This window comes from Pinus tabuliformis, chromosome 8, assembly GCF_031772625.1.
Source record: "Pinus tabuliformis cultivar Carrire ecotype Pingquan chromosome 8, CPIR1, whole genome shotgun sequence".
Classification (NCBI taxonomy): Eukaryota; Viridiplantae; Streptophyta; class Pinopsida; order Pinales; family Pinaceae; genus Pinus; species Pinus tabuliformis.
Window position 1 is genome coordinate 570,312,774 of NC_142294.1, and position 23,625 is coordinate 570,336,398.

The following is a 23,625-nucleotide window of genomic DNA, read 5'->3' on the forward strand; positions in this document are numbered from 1 at the left end:
CATGTTTCCTTTTGGATCTTCCATCCCACCACATGAGTACTACTTGTAGGTGACATCCACAACTCTCTTTCGGTAGCCCTGTATCAGCCCATCTAGATATTGTCCAAAAATAAAAAATAAACATCAAATCAAAATTACCTTTTGTGATGGCCCTTCATCATAAATGTGAAACCGGATTCATCCAAACCCCCTCTCGTGTCCTGAATCCCACGAATCGGACATGATTCATTAGGACACGTCCTGTGAGCATGTCCGACGTGTCCTAGATCGTGGGATTCAATGGACACGTGAATCCTAAGAACGTGCTCAGCATGTCCCGATTTCCGGACATGTGTCCCCTAAAAAAGCGTATCACATGGCCAATAAAGCTCGATCTGGGCTCATTTGGCACTCATTCTTGAGTGTGTCTTTTGCTGTGAGTGTGTGGGAGCTTCTAGCAAAGGGTTTGGGACACTGTTGCAGAAAGCGGGGACGCTTTTTTGGAAGCCGATCCGTGAAAGCGTTATTTCACAAAAATCTAGGAAGCGAAGCGTAGCATCTACAATATATATATATATATATATATATATATATATGCATTTATATTAAAAAAATCCAAAATACCAAATTAGTTGTAGAAGATATGGAAACATGCATATTTGTACATATATCAAGATAAATATGGCATCCATTGTACATTCATGATTAGTTATTCAAGCATCAATCGTCTAGAATCTAGATTCTTCTCCTCTTGTCTAGCCTCAGCCTCTACCTCGATTGTCTAGGTCGACATTGCCCAATTTTGATCAAGCTACCTAATCCAAGCCTTAAAATATTGTAAAAAAAGCTTAACATCATTGATTGATGATTTTGACTAGATTGAAAGGTAATTTTTTACCAAGAGCATGACAAAGGAGTTCAACAATTAACACCACCAACACTATGGTACATATAGGGCTTGGTGCTCTTGATTAAATGCCAATTACATACCCTAATACATGATATAATCTAATGAAATGCCACAATCCCATTGATCCTGAATTCCTGAAAACTGTTAAGTCTGCTGAATTTTAAATTGGATATGAAATTCTATTTTCTCCGTATTAAGTCCAATGAGGTTGGAACCACTCTCAAACATCGTGAGTCATTTCATGGTAATGTTAAAAATTTAATTAAAATGATGAAAATATAAAATAAAGGAGAATGTAACTTTTAGTTTAAGAATTTGGCATTACCTTGGGGGAGCATCTAGGAAGCTTCTAAGGAGCATCAAGGGAGCACCTTGGGAGTGTTTGAGAAGCCCCAACCCAAATTAAGTCAAACAAAAAATTAGAACCTTGTAGAACCACTCGTCTCCCTCTGGATCCGTGCCTGATCCATTGTGGGATCTGCGGTTCGGAAATTCGGAACCACAAATTGGGCCAGCACAATTTTGAATTTCAAGATCTGCCTTTGTTACCCTGATCTGCGGTTCCAGATTTCCGAACTGCGGATCCGTACGAGACAGTTCCCGGTTTCATGCAACATTGGTTTAAGAGCATTTTGGAGGTGATTCAAGCAACAGGTAAGTGCATTTTGCTTCGATTTTTTTTGCATTTTTACTACAACGATTTGCATGTGCATTTATTTTACAAGTTTGTGCATTTTTCCTTTATCTTTTTACAGAATTCATGTTTCAATCAAGGGCTACAAGGAAGGGGAAGAATGTCCCCATTGGTAATGCTCCCCTTGTTCCAATTTCATCAAGGTCTACAAGTGTTCCCTCTATTGGAAGTGGGGCTGCAACAACAGCTTCAAATGTTGAGGGCATAATGAATTTAGAAAGACAGCAAGCTCAAGAAAACAAATATCCCTTGTGGAAGTATGTCACAAGAGAGCAAGGGTCCCGCAACAAGTTGAAGAGAGGAGGCAATGTTGCTTGGAAATACAACTATTGCAATAATCATTTCAAGAGAACTTATTACCGTGTGAAAGCTCATATGTTGGCCTTACCAAGTTGTGGAGTTGCAGCATGTACACAAGTGTCTTTAGCTGGGAGGAAAGAAATGGAAAAAGAAGCCAATGTTGGTGTGGCAAGGGTGGTTGCCTCATCTTAAAAAAAAACAAGAATGATGATCCCCTTTGTTGACACCTAGTCATTGGGATTGGGTGAATATTTGTAAATAATGTAAATAGTAAATAATGGAGAATAGGAAAATGAAGAGACACTGGAAGGTGAAGCGCAAGAGTCTCTCCCTCCTTGTATATATCCATGAGCAATCTTAATGAAGAAATACAATTCATTCGAGGAGTTACCTCCTGGCCTGACATGGTATCAGAGCCAACTCCATTTTTGGCATCCCTTTCTGCCCTTGTAACTCCCTTACGCCATTTTTTTGCAGGTTGTCCTTTGCCCCTCTCCTTTGACAGAAAATGTGTCCTTCCATGCACATCTCTGCATGAAAGGTGTGAAGGATTAAACGCTGGTGCATTGAAGCTGAAGGAGCTCGTCCATATATCAAGGTGAATGGTATGCCAACTCCTTTTTTTTAGACAGTCGTGGCTTCACATATCATCTACGGGTGTTAATACAAATCCGGTATTAATACAGTTCTGCTTGGTAGCTTCCTCCCTCTGTCACGATGCAAATCAATCCACTCCCACTCCCACTCTCGTTTTTTTACATTGCTTTTGCTTTGATAACTTTGCCCCATATTACATTGTCATATGCATTTTAAAAATATTCCATTGCTCGCATACCACCAGTCCCCATACCGACTATACCACGCTTGCTCCAGCGGTTACCCGGTCTACACATTCCACCCTCCCAAACGTTGTTACATTAATGCTCCTAGGCATGTTCCTGGCCGACATATCATAATACACCTAACACTCCCGGTGAGCACCCAGTCATACACCCGCACCCAAAGCGAGAGTCATACCACTACACCCCTCCTCACTATGTTGTCACTGCCATATGCAGCCCTCCCACTCGACCTCCATACCACGCTGGTCTAATACCACCCTCCAATACCTCCCGGTTTATACAGCCTCATTTATATACCACTTCACATATAACAAGGCCTTACATGACCCAAACCACCTGATTATCGTTGCCTGAATGTTGTTGGTTATGGCGTGAACGTTGAACATTGTTGGTTATGGCATGAACGTTGACTGTGCCGTTGAATAATATAACTCCCTCAAATAACCCTCCCCCCATATAAACCTCCCTCATACTCGCTCATATAATACCTCTGCTCTATATATATCATAATTGTAATTTTTTTTACAAAATTACTATTAGAAGTGCATTTGTTCCCAACAAAAGTGTAGTTTTTTTACAGCACATACATTTTTTAATGCATTCATTAATCTCTATAGTTGGAGTAGTTCTCTCTAGAAAAGAGAACTATCCAAAATGGTCGCAAAAGATAAAACACACTCACATTTTCAATGAGCTATGGAAAGGAGTTTGTATACGAGGAGGAGATAATGAACCTACAAAGCCCACCTCAGATAAGGAGTTCATCATTTGGGAAAACATGAACAGCAAGGCCTATGCCTTGATTGCAGCATCTATAAATGAAGAGGTGAGTCGCCATATTTCACCATTTTCAAGTGCTTTTGAAGCCTTAAAGAAGTTGAAGGAACTCTATGACTCACACTCTAAACTTGAATTTGTCGAGTTGATGATTAAATTATTCAATCTTAAATTGAAAAATGATAATCCTCTTGCTTTAGCATCAGAAGTAAGATCTATTATGCATGATATCAAAGCCATTGATGTTCAACTAGACATTCTTTTTATAGCTTTTGTCAAGGCACTTTATCCCACTTATTCAAATTATCTTGAGTCATTGCAAGCAAATGGAAACCTCAAAGATATTACCTTTGACTCCCTTCTGAAGAAAGTTGTTGAGAGAGAGAAAGTTTTTGGGAAGAAGAAAACTCCTCGGTCTTCTGAGGAAGTTGTGTGTCTTTGATCTGTATATTGTTGTAGGCTACAGTGTATTTGCATTAATATTTTCTGAATAATTCTGAAAATAACTTGTAAACTAAAGAACACAACTAGGTAATGCAAATCAATTTACTGCAGTAGAATTTCTGCTTTGTTAGATTCAGAGATTTTCACATGGTATCAAAGTAATTGCAGATCAAGGAGGACTGAGGCCATCGACGAAAGAACAAAAGAAAATTTGTGTGCGAAGGCAACTGTCCTGAGAGACAACGCAAAAGAGGAGGGGTGACGCAGTCACCAAGGGAGGCTCACGCAAAGCCTGCGTCAGACTGATTGGGTGACATTGTTGCTGCAGAGGGCAGCGCAGATTTTATCTGGAGTTGCTAGTGGGGTGTTGAATCTTTTGGTGTAGAATAGTACCTAGTGGGGCAGAAGCAAAGTAGAGGGAACCAATTCCTCAGAAGATTTCTTGCCAAGAAATCTAGATCCAGTGCTGAGCAGCGACAAAGAGAGATCAAAGAGGGGTGGTTCAACAGTGGTAGGAAGAAGGATTTCCGTGAAGGAAATCGAAATTCTGAGGGAACTTGTTCCTTAGAGGATTTCTATCGCCAAAGAAATCCAAATCCGAGTTTTGTTGGGACAGCAGCAAAAGAGGGAGAAGAGAACCAATTCGACATTTCTATTTGGGAGAGATGGCAGTCGCATCACATACGGCTACGGGATCCCTTAATGACAGTAGCAGAATACGGGAGTCAGTTGGTGCGAGGGATGATGGAGCGACAGTGGCAAAGCTAGACTGCGAAAGTCAGAAGCAACGCAGTAGAGTGTTGAGCAGTGCACGAGGCACAGAGCAAATACAACAACAGCGTAGTAGCATCAAAGGGTCAACACAGATTAGCAGCAGAGGTAGCTTCAGCATCACAGGGTATCTAGACTGACCATCATGTCAGTTTTTGGGTGACTTTTCAGTTGCTTACTTCTCAGCAACTGAGTTGCAGTGCAACAGTTAGCAGTGGCAGTGCTATGGGCAGCATGATGCAGCATATTGAGCGGGAGCTGCAATACATATGTAGCAGTCACAATTGCAGTGTCATGGGAAGCAGTACATATTGCAGCAACGTAGTGGATGAGGGGCAGCAAGCTGAGCATCAGCAATGCAAAGGACCGAGGTCGTGGATCAGTTTGAAACTTCTGCTAGGAAGTATTCCTATAGCACATTCCTCGCTAAGAGGGAGTGTTGATTTTTGGTTAGCATCGGATGTGCTCTAGCTCCGAAATTTTGTGGAGGGGCTAGAACACATGAGATTTCTAAGACCTTGAAATCGTTTGATGAAATTCCACCCGGATTGTATTTTATTAAAAATATTAATATTTTTAATGGGATTCCTAACTCTAAACTTGGGAAAATTAAAATATCAATGGGTATTAATAAAAATATGGGTGAGAAGCTTCTAAGAGATGAGGATCAAGTCTAATTTACTCTTAGCCGTTGATTAGAGATTAGATCACAGTCGTTGATTTCTCAACAAGAAAAGTATTGAAGGAGGATTGGGGTCAATTGGAGAATACACATAGAGAGAGCAACACTTGAGCTAATGCAAAATTTTGGGCGTGGTTTGATGAGAATTTCGGAGTAAGTTTCTAGTACAGAGAGGGGCAGTTCGGCAAAGGGACTTCAATCTAAGGCCAAGAATACATAGCAGAGAGGCAGCACAACACCAAAAAGGTGACGCAGAGGCTAGAGGAGCTAACGTAATCACTTAGAGGCAGCGTTGGGGTTTCTATGAGGCAGATCGAGCAACAGTTTAGCAACTTGATTTCCGAGCCAGGAAGGCTCACTAGGAGGGTGACGTGGCTCCTAGAGGAGGTGAAGCAGTTCTAGCGCAGAGCTGGGAGCAACCATCGCTGCACAACACTGGGGGCAGTGCAATCACCTGTGGGGTTTGTTCATCCAGTTGTTGGATTCGCCAAAATATCTGTCTCCAAATAGAGGTACTTCTGCTGGGTTTATTCTCCGTTGGGTGAGCCGGATTTGGCACGCTAGTTGTATTCAGAAACATCCTTAATAATAAAACCCTCATATCTATTGCATCGATCTTCCCACATTGGGTTTTTCCAGGGACGTTTAGTCTAAAAATAAGTGTTTCCTTGGTGTGGTTGTCTCATTTTTTTTTTTTCAGTACTTGATTTGTATATTGGTGTAGGCTACAATGTATTTGCATTAATATTTTCTGAATAATTCTGGAAATAACTTATTAAACAGAAGAGCACAAGTAGGTAATGCAAATCAGTTTACTGCAGTAGGATTTCTGGTTTGTTAGATTTAGAAATTTTCACAGCTAGTTGCAGTCAGAGACTCAAGAGACACTTGCAGAGCAAGTCCAAGGACACAATTGACTCAAAGTTTGATTTTTAGTTGTAGTAGTTGTTGCAACAACAGCATGAGATCAGAGGCAGCACAGAGCAAAGTTGGCAGCAGTACAGGGTGGTACTATGCAGTGTCAACAACAACACAGATGCAGTAGGGTTCAGCTGCAGGGTTGGCAAATGAATCAGAGTATGGGAAGTGGCTTGGTGGGTAGTGACAAGTTGTCATAGTTGTCAGACATCAACAACATGAGGGAAGGTTTTACGGGAGAAAAATAGTAGAACACCTTCCTTGCTATGAGGGAGTGTTAGTTTTTGTAGCATCAGATAGGTGTTCTAGTCTCGACTTTGGTCAGAGAGGCTCAAAAACACAATATCTCCAAAACCCAGAAAAGATTTCGGGAGAAAACACTTAAAGACAACTCAATTAAGTTAATTAATCAATAATTAAAAATTGCCCAAGCATAACTTAGGAAAATTGATTAATTAACAACAATTAATTGAGAAAGATCGAGAATGCTCTAGAAACTCACACAGATTAAACTTGAGATGATCCGAGTCGTTGATGGAGATTTGATCATGCCCGTTGGTTCACCAACAAGGGATTATAAGAGCGGGATGATGGGGATGGAGAAGATACATAGAGTGAGTGGGTGATCTAGGCAAATCGAATTTCCCAAACAGAAAGGATTTAGCCAGGGAAGGAATTCAAGCCAAAGATCGAGTAGCAGAGGTTGAGAAGCAGCAGCAGTGAGATTTCGAAGGAGTTTCTAGTTCCGGAGAGACAACAACAAGAGGTCGAGTTATTGCTCAGTGAGGTTGTGTAAGGACTGTGCAGGCAGCTTTAGAGGGAGTTTGATTTAGTTGAAGGAGAGGGTGATTCAATTGTTGGTGGTCGGGAAAAATTCCATAAGGCCAAGCGAGTTATTTTCAGAAGATGATTCTAGCAGAACGACAGCATCAAAGCAGTTCCGGAGGCAGTACGAATTGGCATGTGCAGAGGCTAACGTAGGGGTGTTTTAGCAGCCATTTTATGCCAATTTCAAAGCTAAGATTAGTGTCAGGTGAGAAAATTGTCTCACTAATTTTTTGGCCAGATTATTTTCTTGAGGATTGCCAATTTGACATCCAGATATTTTGTACTCATATTTCACTGCTACATATAATAATAAAACCCTCATCTGTTGCACTGGTTTTCCCACATTGGGTTTTTCCAAGGACATTTGTCCAAAGACAATGGTGTCAATTTTATTGTGCATACTCCATTTTTCAGTTCTAGTTTTATTTCTGCGGTGCATTTTATTTTTGTTGAAAATTGCAGTTGTGATTTTATTCATTGTTTGCCGTAATAGCAAATAAATTGCACATAATAATTTCAGTTAGAAGAATATTTTCCAATTGTTGCAATAGAGTGAAAATTTCAAAGGAAAAGCCCATGGGGCTTTGGATTGACAGCGAATGGGTGCACAGTTATGGCACTCCTTGCGATAGGTCACTGGTTCAAATCCCCCGTGGGTGCTTACCTACCCAAAAAAAAAAAATTCAAAGGAAAAAGTCCCTCTTCAACAATTAAAAAGATCCAAAATAATACATAGGGGCATTCATGCCACATGTATAAGGAAAAGAGGCACTAGCAAAGAGTACAAGAAGTTTTTGGTGCAGCAACTCACCTCCAAATACTTTATGAAGGGTTATAAGCGCTATGTCACAGGGTTCGTTGAATTTGAACCTTGAGGTTCAAAATTCGGCGAACCCAAAAAAAAATTTCAAATTCGTTCAGGTTTAGCGAACCTGATAGTCGAACCTTGAACCTCAATGAATTCGAACCTGAAGGCGAACCTAAAGACGAACCTGAAGCCCAATTTTATATTTTTTTTTTGGGGGGTGAGGTTAGATTTCGGAAAGTTTTTGTCAGTTGTTTTAAGGTTTATTAGAAAAACCATGGGCAACACATGGTTTTCTCTTGTTCCGCTTCCCACCAATTAGTTTCCCGCGGTGGACACTAGTTTGGCTTTATTTACCATGGTTGTCGATTGATTTTCACAAGCCAATTTCAGTCTGAGTGTACTCGCTCTATTGTGCTCAATGTTGTCGCTGCGTGTTGTATTCTCTGCAATTTCTTGAATTCAATTTCTAGACACTACTTGTCCCCGCCGCCCGGAGCGTGAAGTTAATAGTGGTCGTGATTTGTGGCTCGTGGATGCTCACTACTACTCATATAGTTTTATTGATTGATTTTGATTTTTTATTATTTTATGTCATATATATATATATATATATATATAGTCGAACTTAATGCCGAACCTCATCGGAAAATTCGAATTCGAATCGAACTTAATTGTTTCCGAACTCGAATTCGAACCCAAACCATGTCACATAGGTTATAAGAAGGTTCTGGTGTGGCAACCAGCCTCCAAAGGCCTTATGAAGGGGTATAAGGGGGTTTTGGTGCAGCAACCAGCCTCCAAATGTCCTTCAATGTGCAAGGAATCTCCACTAAGTCTTCAAGACCTGCCATCAAACCCTCCAAAGTGGACCCATAAGCCCCAAAGGGGTATAACCTGCTCTACAAGTGTGTAAAAAATACTTCAAAACTGCCCAACAACTTGCCTTTCATCCTTTCGCAGGTGGACACATGGCCTCCCAAATAATCACTCAACCATCCCCACCCCAACATTGGGTCTCCAAGAAGCCACATGCTTAGCCTCCAAAGGCTCTTCAGATGTACAGTCACACCTATTAATCAAGCAAGCAACACCCCATTGACATGTGGACGATTATGCCATATCAAAACCCTCCAAAGGGAAATAATTGGGACCCAAAGGGACTTATCTGACTCCAAAGGTTTAGCAGGTGTGTACACATCATGTAAACTAAACCTCAAACCCACCTTTATATATGGACAAGTGGGTCAAAATGTTTTTCTTTCACGCTCTTCATGGTCTCAAGTTAAACTGCTTCTGGTTATATGGACAGGTCGGCACAGATTTAAAACTCTATTTTAAATCAATTTAATCTTCAGTCTATATGTCTTCTCAAACATTCCTGCATCTTGTCTTAGGTCAGCCATTAAACACGAAAGAAGGCTGGGAATATATATAACCATAACCACAAAAATGTTCCAAAATCATGCACCCTTTGTAATTCTGCTGCCAGGAACAGGACTGAGCATACAGTATCTATACAAGGGTTGATTATTCCTTTTCCTTCAATATTGAGCTTACCTTTTACTGTAACCAAAGTGTGAGCAATAAGAGGTGAGGTGTTCCCTTAGACAGGCTCAAAGTATTCTTTGTTACATGCTGAAAGGTCACTGCGACCATTGTTTCTAGTCTTTTGGCTGCTAGGCCCAAGGATGATCCAGGCATGAAATCAGGTTCAACTAGTATTCTTTCTAAACTAGAGAACACATTCTGCTGGAGTGCTCTTTCTGCTGATACATTTTGCTACTTGACTGCTGTTACATGTTTACTGGAGATTATTTCTAGTCTTTTGGCTGCTTGGCCAAAGGATGATCTAGGCATGAAATCAGGTTCAACCAGAATTCATTTATAATCTGAAAAGAAACATTGTACAGGAGTGTTCTTTCTGTTGACACATTTGCTACTTGAATTTTGTTACATGATTCCTGGAGATATACTCCACTACTGGAAACAGTGTTAAATCTGCAGGCTGTCTTGAAACAGGACCAGACACACTGCACTTACAGCCTTTAAATTGTGAATTCTCCAAACTTACCATCCTCAATCGGTTGGAATTCAACGTGCCCTACAGGCTGCCAATACCATAGTGGAACAACGGACATGAAATCAGTACACTGTCTATGTTTTGTACAGTCCAACATGCCTTAAAAAAACTTGTAATGAAGAATCCCCTGCTACCGAGTAACGTAACCATAATGCAAATTTCAACCATAGAGTGACACAATTTTAGTTTCCATAGCAAACTTTCTTCACACCACATGCCTTCACCTTGGTCAAGGATCTTCTTGTTAGTAAAATCTGTACTAGGTAGAATGACTGATAGCTGTGCTACATCTCAGAATGCCATGTACTATCCGAGTGCCCAGCAAAACAGTGGGTAGCATGGAATGACCCTTAAGTCTATGTCTCAATTATTCATCAGATATCTTCCTACCTCGTGTTGGTTGAAGGTGTTTCTCAATGTCATTCTTCTTACAGTTCTATCCCTATCAATCATGACACATTTTTGCTAGGAGTTTGTTCTATAGGCTTAGTACCTCGGTTTCCACTTTCCTCATTCATGGATTTACTTGCAATTGTCAAGTGGATTATCATCCTTGCTCCCTAACTGAATAATTCATCTTCGTGCTTGACCTCAGCTCATTTATTCACACTGTTAGGATCATACTAATATCTATTGAAGTTTTGACTCACTAGTATTGGTGCCAATTTTTACAATCGATGGGTCACATCATATCTAGCATGGATTTCATCGTTGATTTCTAGCTAAATTGCTTCTCCCATGTTTGAATTCAATTCCTTATCGAGAATCAAATTCAGTGGGTTAGTGTTCCAAAATCTGTCAAAGACCAACTGCATGTGTTGTTCCTTTCAAAACAGTATGGGAGCCTATCTTTTGAGCTCTCTTCAACTGAATTTTTGAGTTCCTCACATGTCCAGGCCCCTTTCCAGCTTAGGGGCCTCATCTCCTGCAGTTTTATGCCATCCAGTTCTGGCAGATTTATATCATTTATGTTAGAGATAGCATTGATGATGTATTTGCCAAGAACATTAGTGACTTAAATCACTTAGTCATGCAATTAATTTCCCACCATTAACCAAAAAAAATGCATCACTGGAAAGAAATTATATCATCTTAATGATGACAAATTCCATAAGAATGGTCTCACCCAATAGATATTTGGCTATATTCTTGCCCTCACCCCAAAAACTTAAGGAGCAAAGGCCATAGCTTAAAACCTCCTGAACATAATCCCAGCTTGGGGATCAAAATTCGTCAAGGTTTCTGAATCCAGGAAAAATGAAACCATGTCTGGATGGAAAAGAAACTAATGAGTGCAACTTCAGCTTTCAATAGGAGTATGAATCTTTCAGTGTACTGGTGAGTTTCTGGCACAACTTATTCCAGCAAATGCTGGTTTCATTTATGGCACTCCAGGCAAGACAGATCTGGAATTAATTTACATGGAAAAGCTACAAAAAAAAATTGAATAGCAAATGAAGTGGTTACTTAATTTCTAGCCTTCAAAAGAATTTATTTTTATTATCGGGTCACAGCTCAAATAACTGCTCGAATGTTTTCCTCAACTCAGAGAAACTTCACCAAAAGAGTTAAATTCTGTATCTCTATGATCTATTTAACAAGTTTTTCACTGACATCAGGTTCCATAATACATTGGGTTGGCTTTAATAAATGCTTAGTATGTCAGAAACAATGTCAAAGAATATATTCACCTTCCAAGACAGCGATAGATAAAGATTACCTGGCAGAAGACAAATGTATTAAAGATCAGTGTGTTTAAAATTGATTCTGCATCAGAACCATGTAGCTGAAGAAGCCGTATTCCTTCCATCTCCAAAATTGCTAATACAATGAGTTGATAGACACTTTGGCCAATTATGTTCCTCCACATAGAATTACTGATAAAACTTTGAGTTCTTCCTACAGGTAATCTTTTCATCAACTCATCATTTGGAGGTTCTGTTGCCAGTGCCAAAGCACCAAGTGTATCCATAATCAGATTGACCCAAAGCAACTGAACTGCAGTGAGGGGGGCAGTTCCTGCAGTTCAACACAAAAAATGGATGTGAAGATATCAAAGTTTTCAACAAAAGCTACCAAAATAGATAGTAGCACCTATTGGCAGACACATCGAACTACCCATAAGAAAAAGCAATGTCAAGCATCCACTTTAACATGCAAAAAACATACCATAAATTATCACAAATTCCTGCAAACACGTTAAGATTTACAAAATGGATCTACTGGCTTCAGTAGCATAAAAAAGTAATCAATACTAAATAATCTCACCTGTTATACATGCTGAAACAAAATTCAAAACTAGAGCAACCACATTAACTGTCAGCTGGAACTGCACAAATTTTTGAATGTTTACATATACTGAACGCCCCCATCTTGCTACATTTACAATTGTTGCAAAATTATCATCTAAAATCACCACATCGGCACTCTCCTTCGCAACCTGCGATTAAACATGTATATTACACACACAAGACTACAAGAACATGACATTAGGAAATTAACACGGTAAATTCTATAGAATTTGCAGAGCAACAGCAATGTAAAAGCTAAATATTATTGAGGTTTCAGATTAAGTTCCCAATTTCCACCAAGAATAGGGTGTACCAAGCTGCAAGCATAGTTACATCGTACATGGAACATCCTTGATCTTGAATGCCATGGACATGTTTCATATACCAATGTAATTGCTTTGGCTAGTTCTACTTAGTGACATTGATAATCTTGGCATTTCCAAATCTGAGAATCAACAAATTAAGCATATGGACTACTTTGTAAGCCCTTCAGACTATCTAGCAAATGATCTTTCAACAATATGCAAAACAATAACATTGTTCAAGAATTGTACGTTCAAGCTCACTATAGCTGACTCTGGTAGGTATTTGAAAATCAGATGAATTTAGATGGATGGCATGGAGGAGGGAAAGTACTTAATTGACATTATTGCTTCCAGAAAACCTTCACATCTCAGGGAAGATATAATAAATACATTATAGGACTTACAGGAGATGAACTATGAACATCCCCAACTCCAAGTGTTGTTTTTCACATTTTCAATCTACAAGAGAAATTGTGTAGTTATAGAAATGTGATCTAAAAGCACCTAAGTATTATCCAGAATTTCGATTCAAAAAATTCTCCACCTGCTGGATTGAAGATAATGTTTGGGACAGTAGGCAGTACACATAGGCATCAACTGAACAGTGCAAACTGAAACTTGAAAGAATGGAAGTGTGAAGATAATAAAAATAGAGCAGAAATAGGCACATAAGCATTGGGCATCAATCACTTAATAAGAATAGTAGAGATGGAAGGAAAATAATTACTTCAAGTGAGAACTGGAAGTGATTAGGGAAGGAAAAAGCCCCAGACTGTCAAAATGTAACATAACACCTTTAGTAATCAAGACAGAATTTAAGTTAAATATTGTCTTGTATAATGTTATTTTATTTTCATGGAAGAATTGATGAAATATGTATTTTGTTTCAGCATTTTGGTTGATGTGCTGACTAGTCTATTGAAGACTTTGTCTAAATATTAAACAAGTTTAAATTGCACCTCCTTGCAGAGATTAAATGAAACCAATTCAAAATACAGGCATCACATATGTGAATATTGCTCCACCTGAATTCGAATAAGGAAGAATAAGATGAGCAGCAAAACATGATAAAAGATGCATTAAGAATTGTAGAAGACACGGAAATTGAAGCTTTGAGTTGATACATCTCATGGTTTGTGGGCTAATTAATTGTCCCTTACTCCAAACTGCTGACAATCTGAAGTGAATGTCAGATTCATTAACAGAAAATTGCTAGTGCCAGTGGGCTCACTCTCATGGCAGGGGGTGAATAGGATAGCTAGAATTTCACAATGTAATAACGAAGAGTTGGAAGATTGTTAGATGCTCCATCTTGTACAAATTTGTACAAGTCACAAATCGCTTCATGAGTCAAGTCAGTTTTGTAGCTCACATTTATTCAACCTAACTGAGTCCTCTTACTTGAGGCATTTAAAATGTTTATTGTCAGAAATGCTCTTACTTGATGTAAAACTATTGCCTAACAAAGGGTAATTCATATAACAAGTTTGGCACACTTATGAATCTGTCCTCTGAAAATTGTATGAGTCAAATATCAATATGACGGAAAGAATCAATTTAATCAAACAATTATGTGCAAATGTTTCAATGTTATTTGATGTCAAGAGTTGCATAAATGTTGATTCGTGATTATTAAAGATAGATCGACGAAGGAGAAAGTCATTTTGCAAATGCAGTAAGTTGGTTGTGCATTAGGTCATTGAGGAAATGCAGTGTTGATAATTATAGATCATCATCGGACAGGAGCTTCTGCATATGCTAAGTGTCAAGCATGCAGAAGTTGTCCAAATCCTCTCTAGGTATTTGGCATTTCCTTAATTTATTAAGTAAATGACTATTATAATGCTTTCCAAAGTTTAATTTAGGAAAAGCACATTAGCTAATTAATTAATGTTGCCTATTGGGCTCAGGTTTTCTAAAGAATAGTGACCTATTCACTTTAGTGAATTAGATCTAATCTCTAACGTTGATCACAAGGGAGGCTTAGGATTTAATCCTAGCCATCAATCCCTTGCGAAATTAGGGCTATGGACGTAGCTCAATGAGAAATTATAAAACAAAGCCTTAGGAGAGCAGGAAGTCGCATTGAACATTGAGAGTGCAATTTTCTCAAGTGGAAAGTGAGAGACTCAAGGCTATGAAGAAGGAAACATTGCAGTAGGAAAATCCGGAGGAAACCTTGTGGAGGGCCAACTTATTTAGTGCCAATTTGCATTGGCCAAAATTCACCTTGAGGATTGGCACAGGGTGCCATACAAGTCTCAGCCTAGCTGAGTTCGTCTGAGTGCATCAGCACAGGCCATACAAGGAGAGAGGAAGGCCATGTTGGAGATTGGGGTTTCAGTTGGCCGAATTTTTCCAGCCGGCCAGGTTTACAAGGGGCTGACTTTTTCACAGAGGGGATGAAGTTGGCAGGTTCCAATTTCTGTATAAATTCCATATTTCTCTGTCGGCCATTTTGACTGTCAAGGAGCCCTTATTTATTCTGAGTAATAGAAGTGAAGAGTAAATTGGAGGGTTTGAAATTTCTGCTGTGTAATTGACTTTCTATTTGTGCTTCTGCTGCATTCCTATTGTTAAAATACCAGTCTATTTTTTATTCAACAATTCAAAAAATTAATTTACTGGGTTAAATAATTTATAGGTATCAAATATTGCTGGGAATATTTATTCAGATCTGGTATTAGGGAAAATTAACATGTAGAAGCCCACCAGGAAATTGTTTAGATTTCCCTTGATAGTATCTGTATGAACTTATGGAAGACTCTTCATGAGGAATCATTTTCATAACTTTCACCTTACTATCAGAAGACATTAAGAAGGGTTGTTACAGGTTGACCATTTAAGATCATATCAACAGAAAACAATGAGCACTCTGCTAGCCCTTCAGTTTCTGCATTTAGAGTTGTTGGAAATTAATCAAGCCCTGCACATGAGGAAAAGGAGGAAATGAGGAACTGCATAATCAGAGAGTCAATTCATCCTTCACTGGAAGGTGAGTATGTGCCTTCAAAGTTGAAGAAAGGAGATTTACACTTGAATTCACAAAGCAGTAGAAGATTTACACTTGAATTCACAAAATAATTGGAAAAAGGAAGCGATAAAAAAGGTGAAGTTTCAGCAACCAGATATATCAGTCCTCCATTGATAATAGTTTCCACGATGAGCAATCACTTTTTCCAGATTAAACATGATGAGACTCATTTGAAATCACTGTAGAAAGACTATATTTAGCCACTTGATATGGAAGACTGTTGGTTCATCTGAATCAAATTATGGATCTGAAAACTGTCTAAAATAGATATATAAGTCCTCCATTGATAATAGTTTAACATAGTGAACTTTGTCACATTGAGCAATCAGTTTTTCCAGAGTAAACATGATGAGAATCATTTGAAATCACTGTAGAAAGACTATATTTAGCCACTTGATATGGAAGACTGTTGGTTCATCTGAATCAAATTATGGATCTGAAAACTGTCTAAAATTGATCATATCTACATAACACACACTGAAGCTACCATTGGCAAAGAATGTGTCATTATTTCTTGCAAAAGTACTTGTTACATAAGAGATGATACAAGTAGAATCTTCAAAGAAGAATGCATAATCATGAGGTGCCAGAGTACCATTCACTTCAAATTTGTTTTGAACATTGCATTAATGTTATTGTTATGAGGCATCTGAGAGTAGGTTCTTTAATCAGGAGGGGGAGTGATGGGATTGTTAGACACCAAAAGTGGGTGACCCCATAGGATAACTTTTTCTCCTAGTTATCTCTTCAGCCGGCAACCAGCAGCCCTAGAGAGCCACCAATGTAGCCGATATACTGTGCCATTTAATCTCAACTCCATGCATCAGTCATATGTCCCCTTGCCCATCGAGAGCAAATGTTAGAAGGTGGGCAATCCAACCCAAAAGGTATGTTTTTCATTGTGCAATTGGGTGCTTATGCTTGTTTTTCTTAACATCTTGGGCATGGATTATTGCGTGACTTGGAAGAAGGAAGGGTTTTGACCATGGTTTTGTTCCCTCGCCTTAATGGGGGGTTAATCCCCAATCCTTGTCTCGTGGGATCTCCCCTATTGACCTATGGCTTTAGGAAAGGCACTACTTGAGAAATCCTGATTTTTGTAAAGTGGTCCCATGTTCCCCTTCCACATTTTTCCCTCCCCTCCGCATATTACAAGCGCTATTTCATCATTTTCTTTCTCTAGATCCACATGACCATTGGGTCCACAAGGCACTAGCACCCCCCCTTCCATTGTCCACATAGTTGGGTCAGGACTGGAAATGTCGCCTCAGAGGTTGATGCAGCTAAAAGAAAGTTAAAAGCATATCATGACCACAAGCAAGAAACAGAAAAAAAGAATATTATAAAATGCAAAAGATGGTCGGAACATTCAATATAGCACGTGAGAAAAAGCCAAACATGAGCTCTACCCCTCACCATGGCCATCACCCTATTTCCTAGGGGGGCCATGAGTGCCCCCACATCAATAAGGAACCCATGCACGTCCCAACCCCTAGCGAGCGATGAACTATCCCACTTTAAAGGGGTAATAACTGCTTTATATCATTCACTGCATGCTCTAATTTCCCAAAGCCCTGAGGAGTAATACAAAGGAAAATCAAGAAAAGGCAAAAGCCAAATAAAGAGGGGTGGAAAAACAAAGGTTGGGACAACTCATGTATCCATGATTTCTCCTTAGCTTAGCATGCCTAACCAATTATTTTCCTTTGAGTGAAGGGTACATTTTTGTTAAGGCCATGGTAAAGGAGTTCAACAAGCAATACCACCAACATCAATGAAGTTCAACAATCAATGCCACCAACATCAAGGTACTTAAAGGGCTTCATGCTTTTGATCAATGCCAATCTCATACCCTCACACATGATAGAATCAATTGGAAATATTACAATCCCCTAAATCTTGAAATCCTGAAAACCATTAAGTTTGTTGGATTTTGAGTGATGTCTAAAAATCTAGTTTCTCCATATGAAATCTCATGAGGTCGAAACCACTCTCAAACGTCCTGAGACATTTCATGGTAATGTTAAAAATTTAAGTAACAGGATGAAAATGAAAGATAAAGGAAATATCACTTTTACTTTAACATTACCATTGATTGCCAGCGTTGTTATGGTTGAGATGTGTGAGGCAAATGAGACGGGAGACATCCCTTTAAAGGCTTGGAGGGGTCGTTTTTGAAGGGAAACAACCCCTAGTTTCCCTCAAAAACACTTCAGAACACACTAAAACGACTTTCATGTGGTTTGCGGCCAACCTCGCAATAAATCGATTGGTTTATGACGGAACTAGCCAATTTATGGGAAAATGGCTGATTTTGTCATAAACCGACCGGTTTATGGACGGTTAGTGCCAAAACCCTAGCCAGCGCGCATTAAAATCAATTTTTCTACCGGTTAGGTACCTCTGCCTAATGAACCAGCTAGTTTGATTGGTTTAAGGTTCGCACCAACCGATTTTGAATATTATGGGTACACATGAGTATTAAAATAATGTTATTTTAGTGTTTAATGCTCATTTATGTAGATAACATCGTCTGTGATCTTATTAGCAGTTTCTTATTAGAAACTTGTTGTTTCTATTTTCTTAGTAGAAACTTGCTGATTCTGTAAATACTTTTGTATTATTTATTGAGCTTCATTGCTCATTGTAAATTCATTCATTGATTATGGTATCAGACCTCGGGTATTTTTTTCAAAATAATTTTTCATTGTTTGAAAAATTTCGTGCTTCATTTTGAAATTGCTCTCTAGGAGTCTGAAATTTTTTTTTGGTTATTGGGGGTCACAATTTCTGAGCCGCAGTTTTTTTTGGGCGTCGCGTTTGTTTTCCGCTGGAGCTCGACAGGCCTTGAGGGCGAAACAGAAAGTACCCATCAAATCGATGGGAACCAGATAATTCTTCGCCGGAAGCGACATACTGCCGTCGAGTCTGTCTATTGTCGGCAATATTCAACAGCAAGGAACCCAAGTTTCGTTTGAACGCGTCACGCACAGTGCAGCGACGGGCCAGTAACCAGGGCTTCATGCGATTTTCAGAACCACTTTCGAGCTTATCTCTAGTTTCCATTTCCATGATCTGCCCGAGAAATTAAGTAAACGACCGCAAGATTTAACTGTAACTTGGAAGAATTCTCGCTTCTGCGACTATCTTGGTCCCAGCCACTTTCCGGGTTGTTTCGATCTGCTCCGTGAGCGCATTTGGCTTTAGGAAGCATCATATATGCCGGCTTTAGGAGCTTCACTGCAACTACGCTTACTTTGTATATCAGTGGAAGGGTTTGGACGGAGAAAGTTCTCTTCCGCTGCCTTCAGAGCGTAATATTTTAGAAGGTATGCTCTCAGAAATTGCCACGATGGAATTTTCAATATTGAGCAGGGTCTTGTGCTTCTGTTTTGGGCGGATTTGCCTTCTGTGTATTTTTAAATATCGGAAATCCGAGTATTTGTCACGAAACATCTGACGCATCTTTGAAAAAAAAAAACTGAATGTGTGAAACACAATTTATGATGAAAAACATCATTGAGGAGACAGGGACATATTGCTAAAGGCGAACTTAATTACTTACTTGGCAGGGCCGAGTTTTCATTTTGGTTTTATTTCATATTGCACCAGCACCTGTCAGATTTTGTCCGGATCAACCGACATCTGCATTGAAATCCGTGCCAAACTCCTTTGTTGTTTTCTGTGTCTTGGGAAACATGCAGATGGCCTCACTAACCAACCTGATGTTAGAAGGCAATGAAAACTTTAATGGCACCAATTATAACATCTGGAAACATAGAATGTTGACCATTTTTTAATATAAGCGTCTTGACCAGCTCGTTTTGGGCAAAGAGCTCAATCCTAATACACCTAGTACAGATCAAGATAAGTTTGATGATCGAAATCGAGAGGTTGTTATGCTTCTCAAACTCTCTGTGACTGATGATCAGTTACCACAGATTCCTTCTAGCAAGACAGCTGCAGAAATCTGGCAACATTTGAAGGAATTGCACGAGACATCCGACAAGAGCAGAGCTTTCTTCCTAAAGAATCAGTTGTTCTTCATCATGATGGACAAACGTATGTCTTTACAGGAACATCTTAACAAGATTAAAGACATTCGAGATCAGCGCGAAGCCATTGGTCGAACCATGGAGGAAGAAGATATGGTAGTCATCACTCTGAAAAGTCTACCAAAACCTTATGAACAGTTCATAGAAACACTCAACATTACCTCCACTAATGTTGATCTGAAGTTTCCGGAGTTATGCACCAAACTCCTACAGCAGGATCGTTGGAAACAGCGGTTTGGTAGTGGTGCTTCATCAGCTTCCTCAGAAAATGCTTTTACTACCAAATATCAGTCCTCTCAGTCCTTTCAGCAAAAAGGTTCTTCTCAGCGTCCTGATCCTGCTAAGAAGAAAAATGTGCAGTGTAATTACTGTCGTAAGTTCGGCCACATGAAGAAACATTGCCGACAGATGATGCTTTTGAACAGAAGAAGCAGGGAGGGTCTCATCAGCAAGCGAATGTTGCAGAACATTCCGAGCAGAAGGAATCTGCCTTTTACGCCTTTATGGCTAAGAGGCCCTCAGATCATGCCCCGTCTTCTGCCTAGTACATTGACTGTGGTGCATCACGTCATTTTTCTCACAAGCGTGACTGGTTTATTGACTTCTCATCTTTCAGTGATTCTGTGGTATTTGGCGGAGGTGAAGAGTACACAGTGGTTGGCAGAGGTACAGTTCAGATCCAGTCTGATGGGCGCAGACTCATCTTCCTGAATGTGTACTATGTTCCTGGTATGGAAATTAATCTGCTGTCTGTCAATCAGATTACGAGGAACTCTCCTCAACTTGATGTGGTGTTCAGTGCGCACAAGTGCACCATTATTGACAAGGAAACTCGTCTTACAGTTGTTGTTGGCCTAGAGGATCATGGTCTATACAGGCTTCTTGACACTGGTGATTCTCCAGAAGTGGCTCTAGCAACTCGTGTTTCTCCCATCAGCACTCTGTGGCATCAGCGATATGTGCATCTAAACATTCAGTACCTCTCTCAGCTATCTCGGGAGGGACTTGTGTCAAGGTTACCTGATATTCAAACTCAGCATTTGGGAGTGTGCAGCGCCTGTCAAGCTGGCAAGCAACATCGGTCTTCATTCAAGGATGGCGAATCTTGGCACGCATCTAAGGTACTCCAGTTAATTCATGCTGATATTTGTGGTCCTATGAATACATCTTCAGTGACTGGTTGCAAATATTTTTTACTTATTGTAGATGATTTCAGTAGAAAGATGTGGGTGTACTTTCTAAAACATAAATCTGATGTATTTAGTATCTTTCAGAAGTTTGTCCTTAGTTGAAAAAGAGCCTGGTTGTAATATCATAACTCTTAGGACAGATAACGGGGGGGGGGGAATTTTGTTCTTCTGCTTTCTCCAACTTCTGTGATACCCATGGCATCAAACGCCAGTTCACTACACCCTACACTCCTCAGCAAAACAATGTTGTCGAACGTCGCAACCGTACGGTTGTTGAAATGGCTCGTTCCATGTTACAACACAAGAATGTTCCGAACAAATTTTGGGCTGAAGCAGTGTTTACTGCTGTCTATCTTCTTGACCGATCACCTACTCAGGCTGTGAAGGGGAAGACTCCAAAAGAGGTTTGGTCTGGCCGTAAGCCTACGATCAGTCACCTCAAAGTGTTTGGCTCGGTTGCATATGCTTGGATTCCAGCTGCTAAGCACTCTAAGTTGGATTCCAAAAGCCAGAAACTCATGATGATAGGGTACAATGATCACCACAAAGCCTATAGGCTGATAGATATAAACATTGATCGTCTTATCTTCAGTCGGGACGTAGTATTTGATGAAGACAGAGGATTCTTTCAGTGCCCTTCTTCTGAGCAGTGTTCTCAGGATCAGCCTCACAGTGTTCTTCTTCCATTAGGTCCACTTGATGGGAGGGATGATGCAGCATCAGCATTTGATGATGCACTACCTGAGTTCCCTTTGAAAAATAATCCTCCTCTCGCTGCTCCTGTTGTTCCTGAGCCTCCTCCACCTACTCCAGATATTGGTTCTTCTACTCTCTGTCCTAAATGGTGGGCTAAAACTATTGGTGATCTCCGGGATAATGAGCTCCTTAAAGGTAGAACTTCCAGAAATAAGAGCAAACAACAACCCACAGTTAACTTTGCTCTTATGGCTAACCTACACAGTGTTTTTGAGCCTCAAACCTATTCAGAGGCTAAGGGTATACCTGAGTGGGAACAGGCTATGGAAGTTGAATTCCAAAGTCTTCAGAAGAATCACACTTGGACCCTTTCTGATCTTCCTGAAGGGAAGAAACCCATTAGCTGCAAATGGGTGTATAAAGTGAAATACAAAGCTAACGGAACCCTAGACAAGTATAAGGCTCGCCTTGTTGCTTGAGGGTTCTCACAGAAGGAAGGCATAGACTATGAGGAGACCTTTGCTCCTACAGCCAAGATGAGTACCATACGGCTCGTCCTTGCCTTAGCAGCTCAATTCAGTTGGAAAGTCCATCAGATGGATGTAAAGAGTGCTTTTCTGAATGGTGACTTATAGGAAGAAGTCTAGATGATGCAGCCTCCAAGATTCAAGGTTGCCGGTCAAGAACAGAAAGTCTGTAGATTAGTCAAAGCACTCTATGGTCTTAAACAAGCCCCTCGAGCTTGGTACATGAAAATTGATAAGTACTTAACAGATCATGGCTTTCAGCGGAGTCCATCTGATGCAAACCTATATATCAAACATACTGGTGATGATATTTTGTTTGTGGTTGTCTATGTGGATGATCTTATCATTACTGGCAGTTCAACACATTTGATCCATGGGATCAAACAGGATTTGTTCAGCACTTTTGATATGACAGATTTGGGACTTCTTCATTACTATTTGGGGGTTGAAGTCTGGCAGACTGAGAACAACATCTTTCTCTCTTAATCCAAGTATGCCAGAAGTCTTGTGGACAGGTTCAGAATGCAGGATTGCAAACCTGCCACGACTCCTATGGAACCAGGGCTCAAACTTTCAGCTCAGTCATCCTCACCACTTGTGGATGAATCTTTATTCAGGCAATTAGTAGGCAGTGGCTCTCTCCTCGACAGAAGCCAAGTATCGGGGAGCAGTTAAGGCAACTTGTGAGGCAGTTTGGCTTCGATGCATGCTTGCGGATATGCATGTTTCCCAAGCCAGTCCTACTCCCATGTTCTGTGATAATCAGGGAGTGCTCAAACTCGCCAAGAACCCAGTCTTCCATAAACGAACAAAGCATGTGGAAACCCATTGTCACTACATTCGACAACTTGTTGAAGACGAATCTATTCAGTTGTTGTATGTTTCCACAATGGAGCAGCCAGCAGACATCTTCACTAAGCCCCTTGGTCCTGATAAGTTTGTAAAATTCAGAGGGTCTATAGATGTTGTAAATAGATTGAGCATTAAGGGAGGGTATTAGAATAATGCTATTTTTAGTGTTTAATGCTCATTTATGTAGATAAGATCGTCTATGATCTTATTAGCAGTTTCTTATTAGAAACTTGTTGTTTCTATTTTCTTAGTAGAATCTTGCTGATTCTGTAAATACTTTTGTATTATTTATTGAGCTTCATTGCTCATTGTAAATTCATTCACTGATTAATGAGGATACAAAATGAAGTCATGGCAATTTTTTACACAAAGCATGTCATTTTTATGAAGCCACTTGCAATTGGAAATGATAGCGATGATGGATGAAATTAGTCGAAACTAAATTCTTGCTCTCTCTTCTCAATTTTTTTTCTTCATGAATTTACCCCCCCCCCCCACCCACCCACCCACCCACCTTTATTTGGGGGGTCTTCTATCTCCCCCTCTCTTCCTTTCTTAATCATCATTGTTAATCATCTTTCCTTTAATTTAACTTCTACTACTTATATTATTATTCCCTCCCCTATTAGTAATAATGTTAGT

General features: G+C 39.8%; 1 protein-coding gene across 3 annotated transcripts in view; it reads right to left on the reverse strand.

Annotated features, from left to right (window-relative positions):
• LOC149236744 (calcium-transporting ATPase 10, plasma membrane-type-like) overlaps positions 1–23,625 on the reverse strand; it is a 36,639-nt gene that overhangs the window by 3,898 nt on the left and 9,116 nt on the right. For all 3 annotated transcript variants that reach the window (XM_089372486.1, XM_089372485.1, XM_089372483.1), the window contains 2 exons: positions 12,302–12,473; positions 11,754–12,052 (listed from right to left, as the gene is read on the reverse strand). In XM_089372486.1, coding sequence (XP_089228612.1) covers positions 11,754–12,052; positions 12,302–12,473 — 471 coding nt within the window. The remainder of the gene's footprint in view (positions 1–11,753; positions 12,053–12,301; positions 12,474–23,625) is intronic.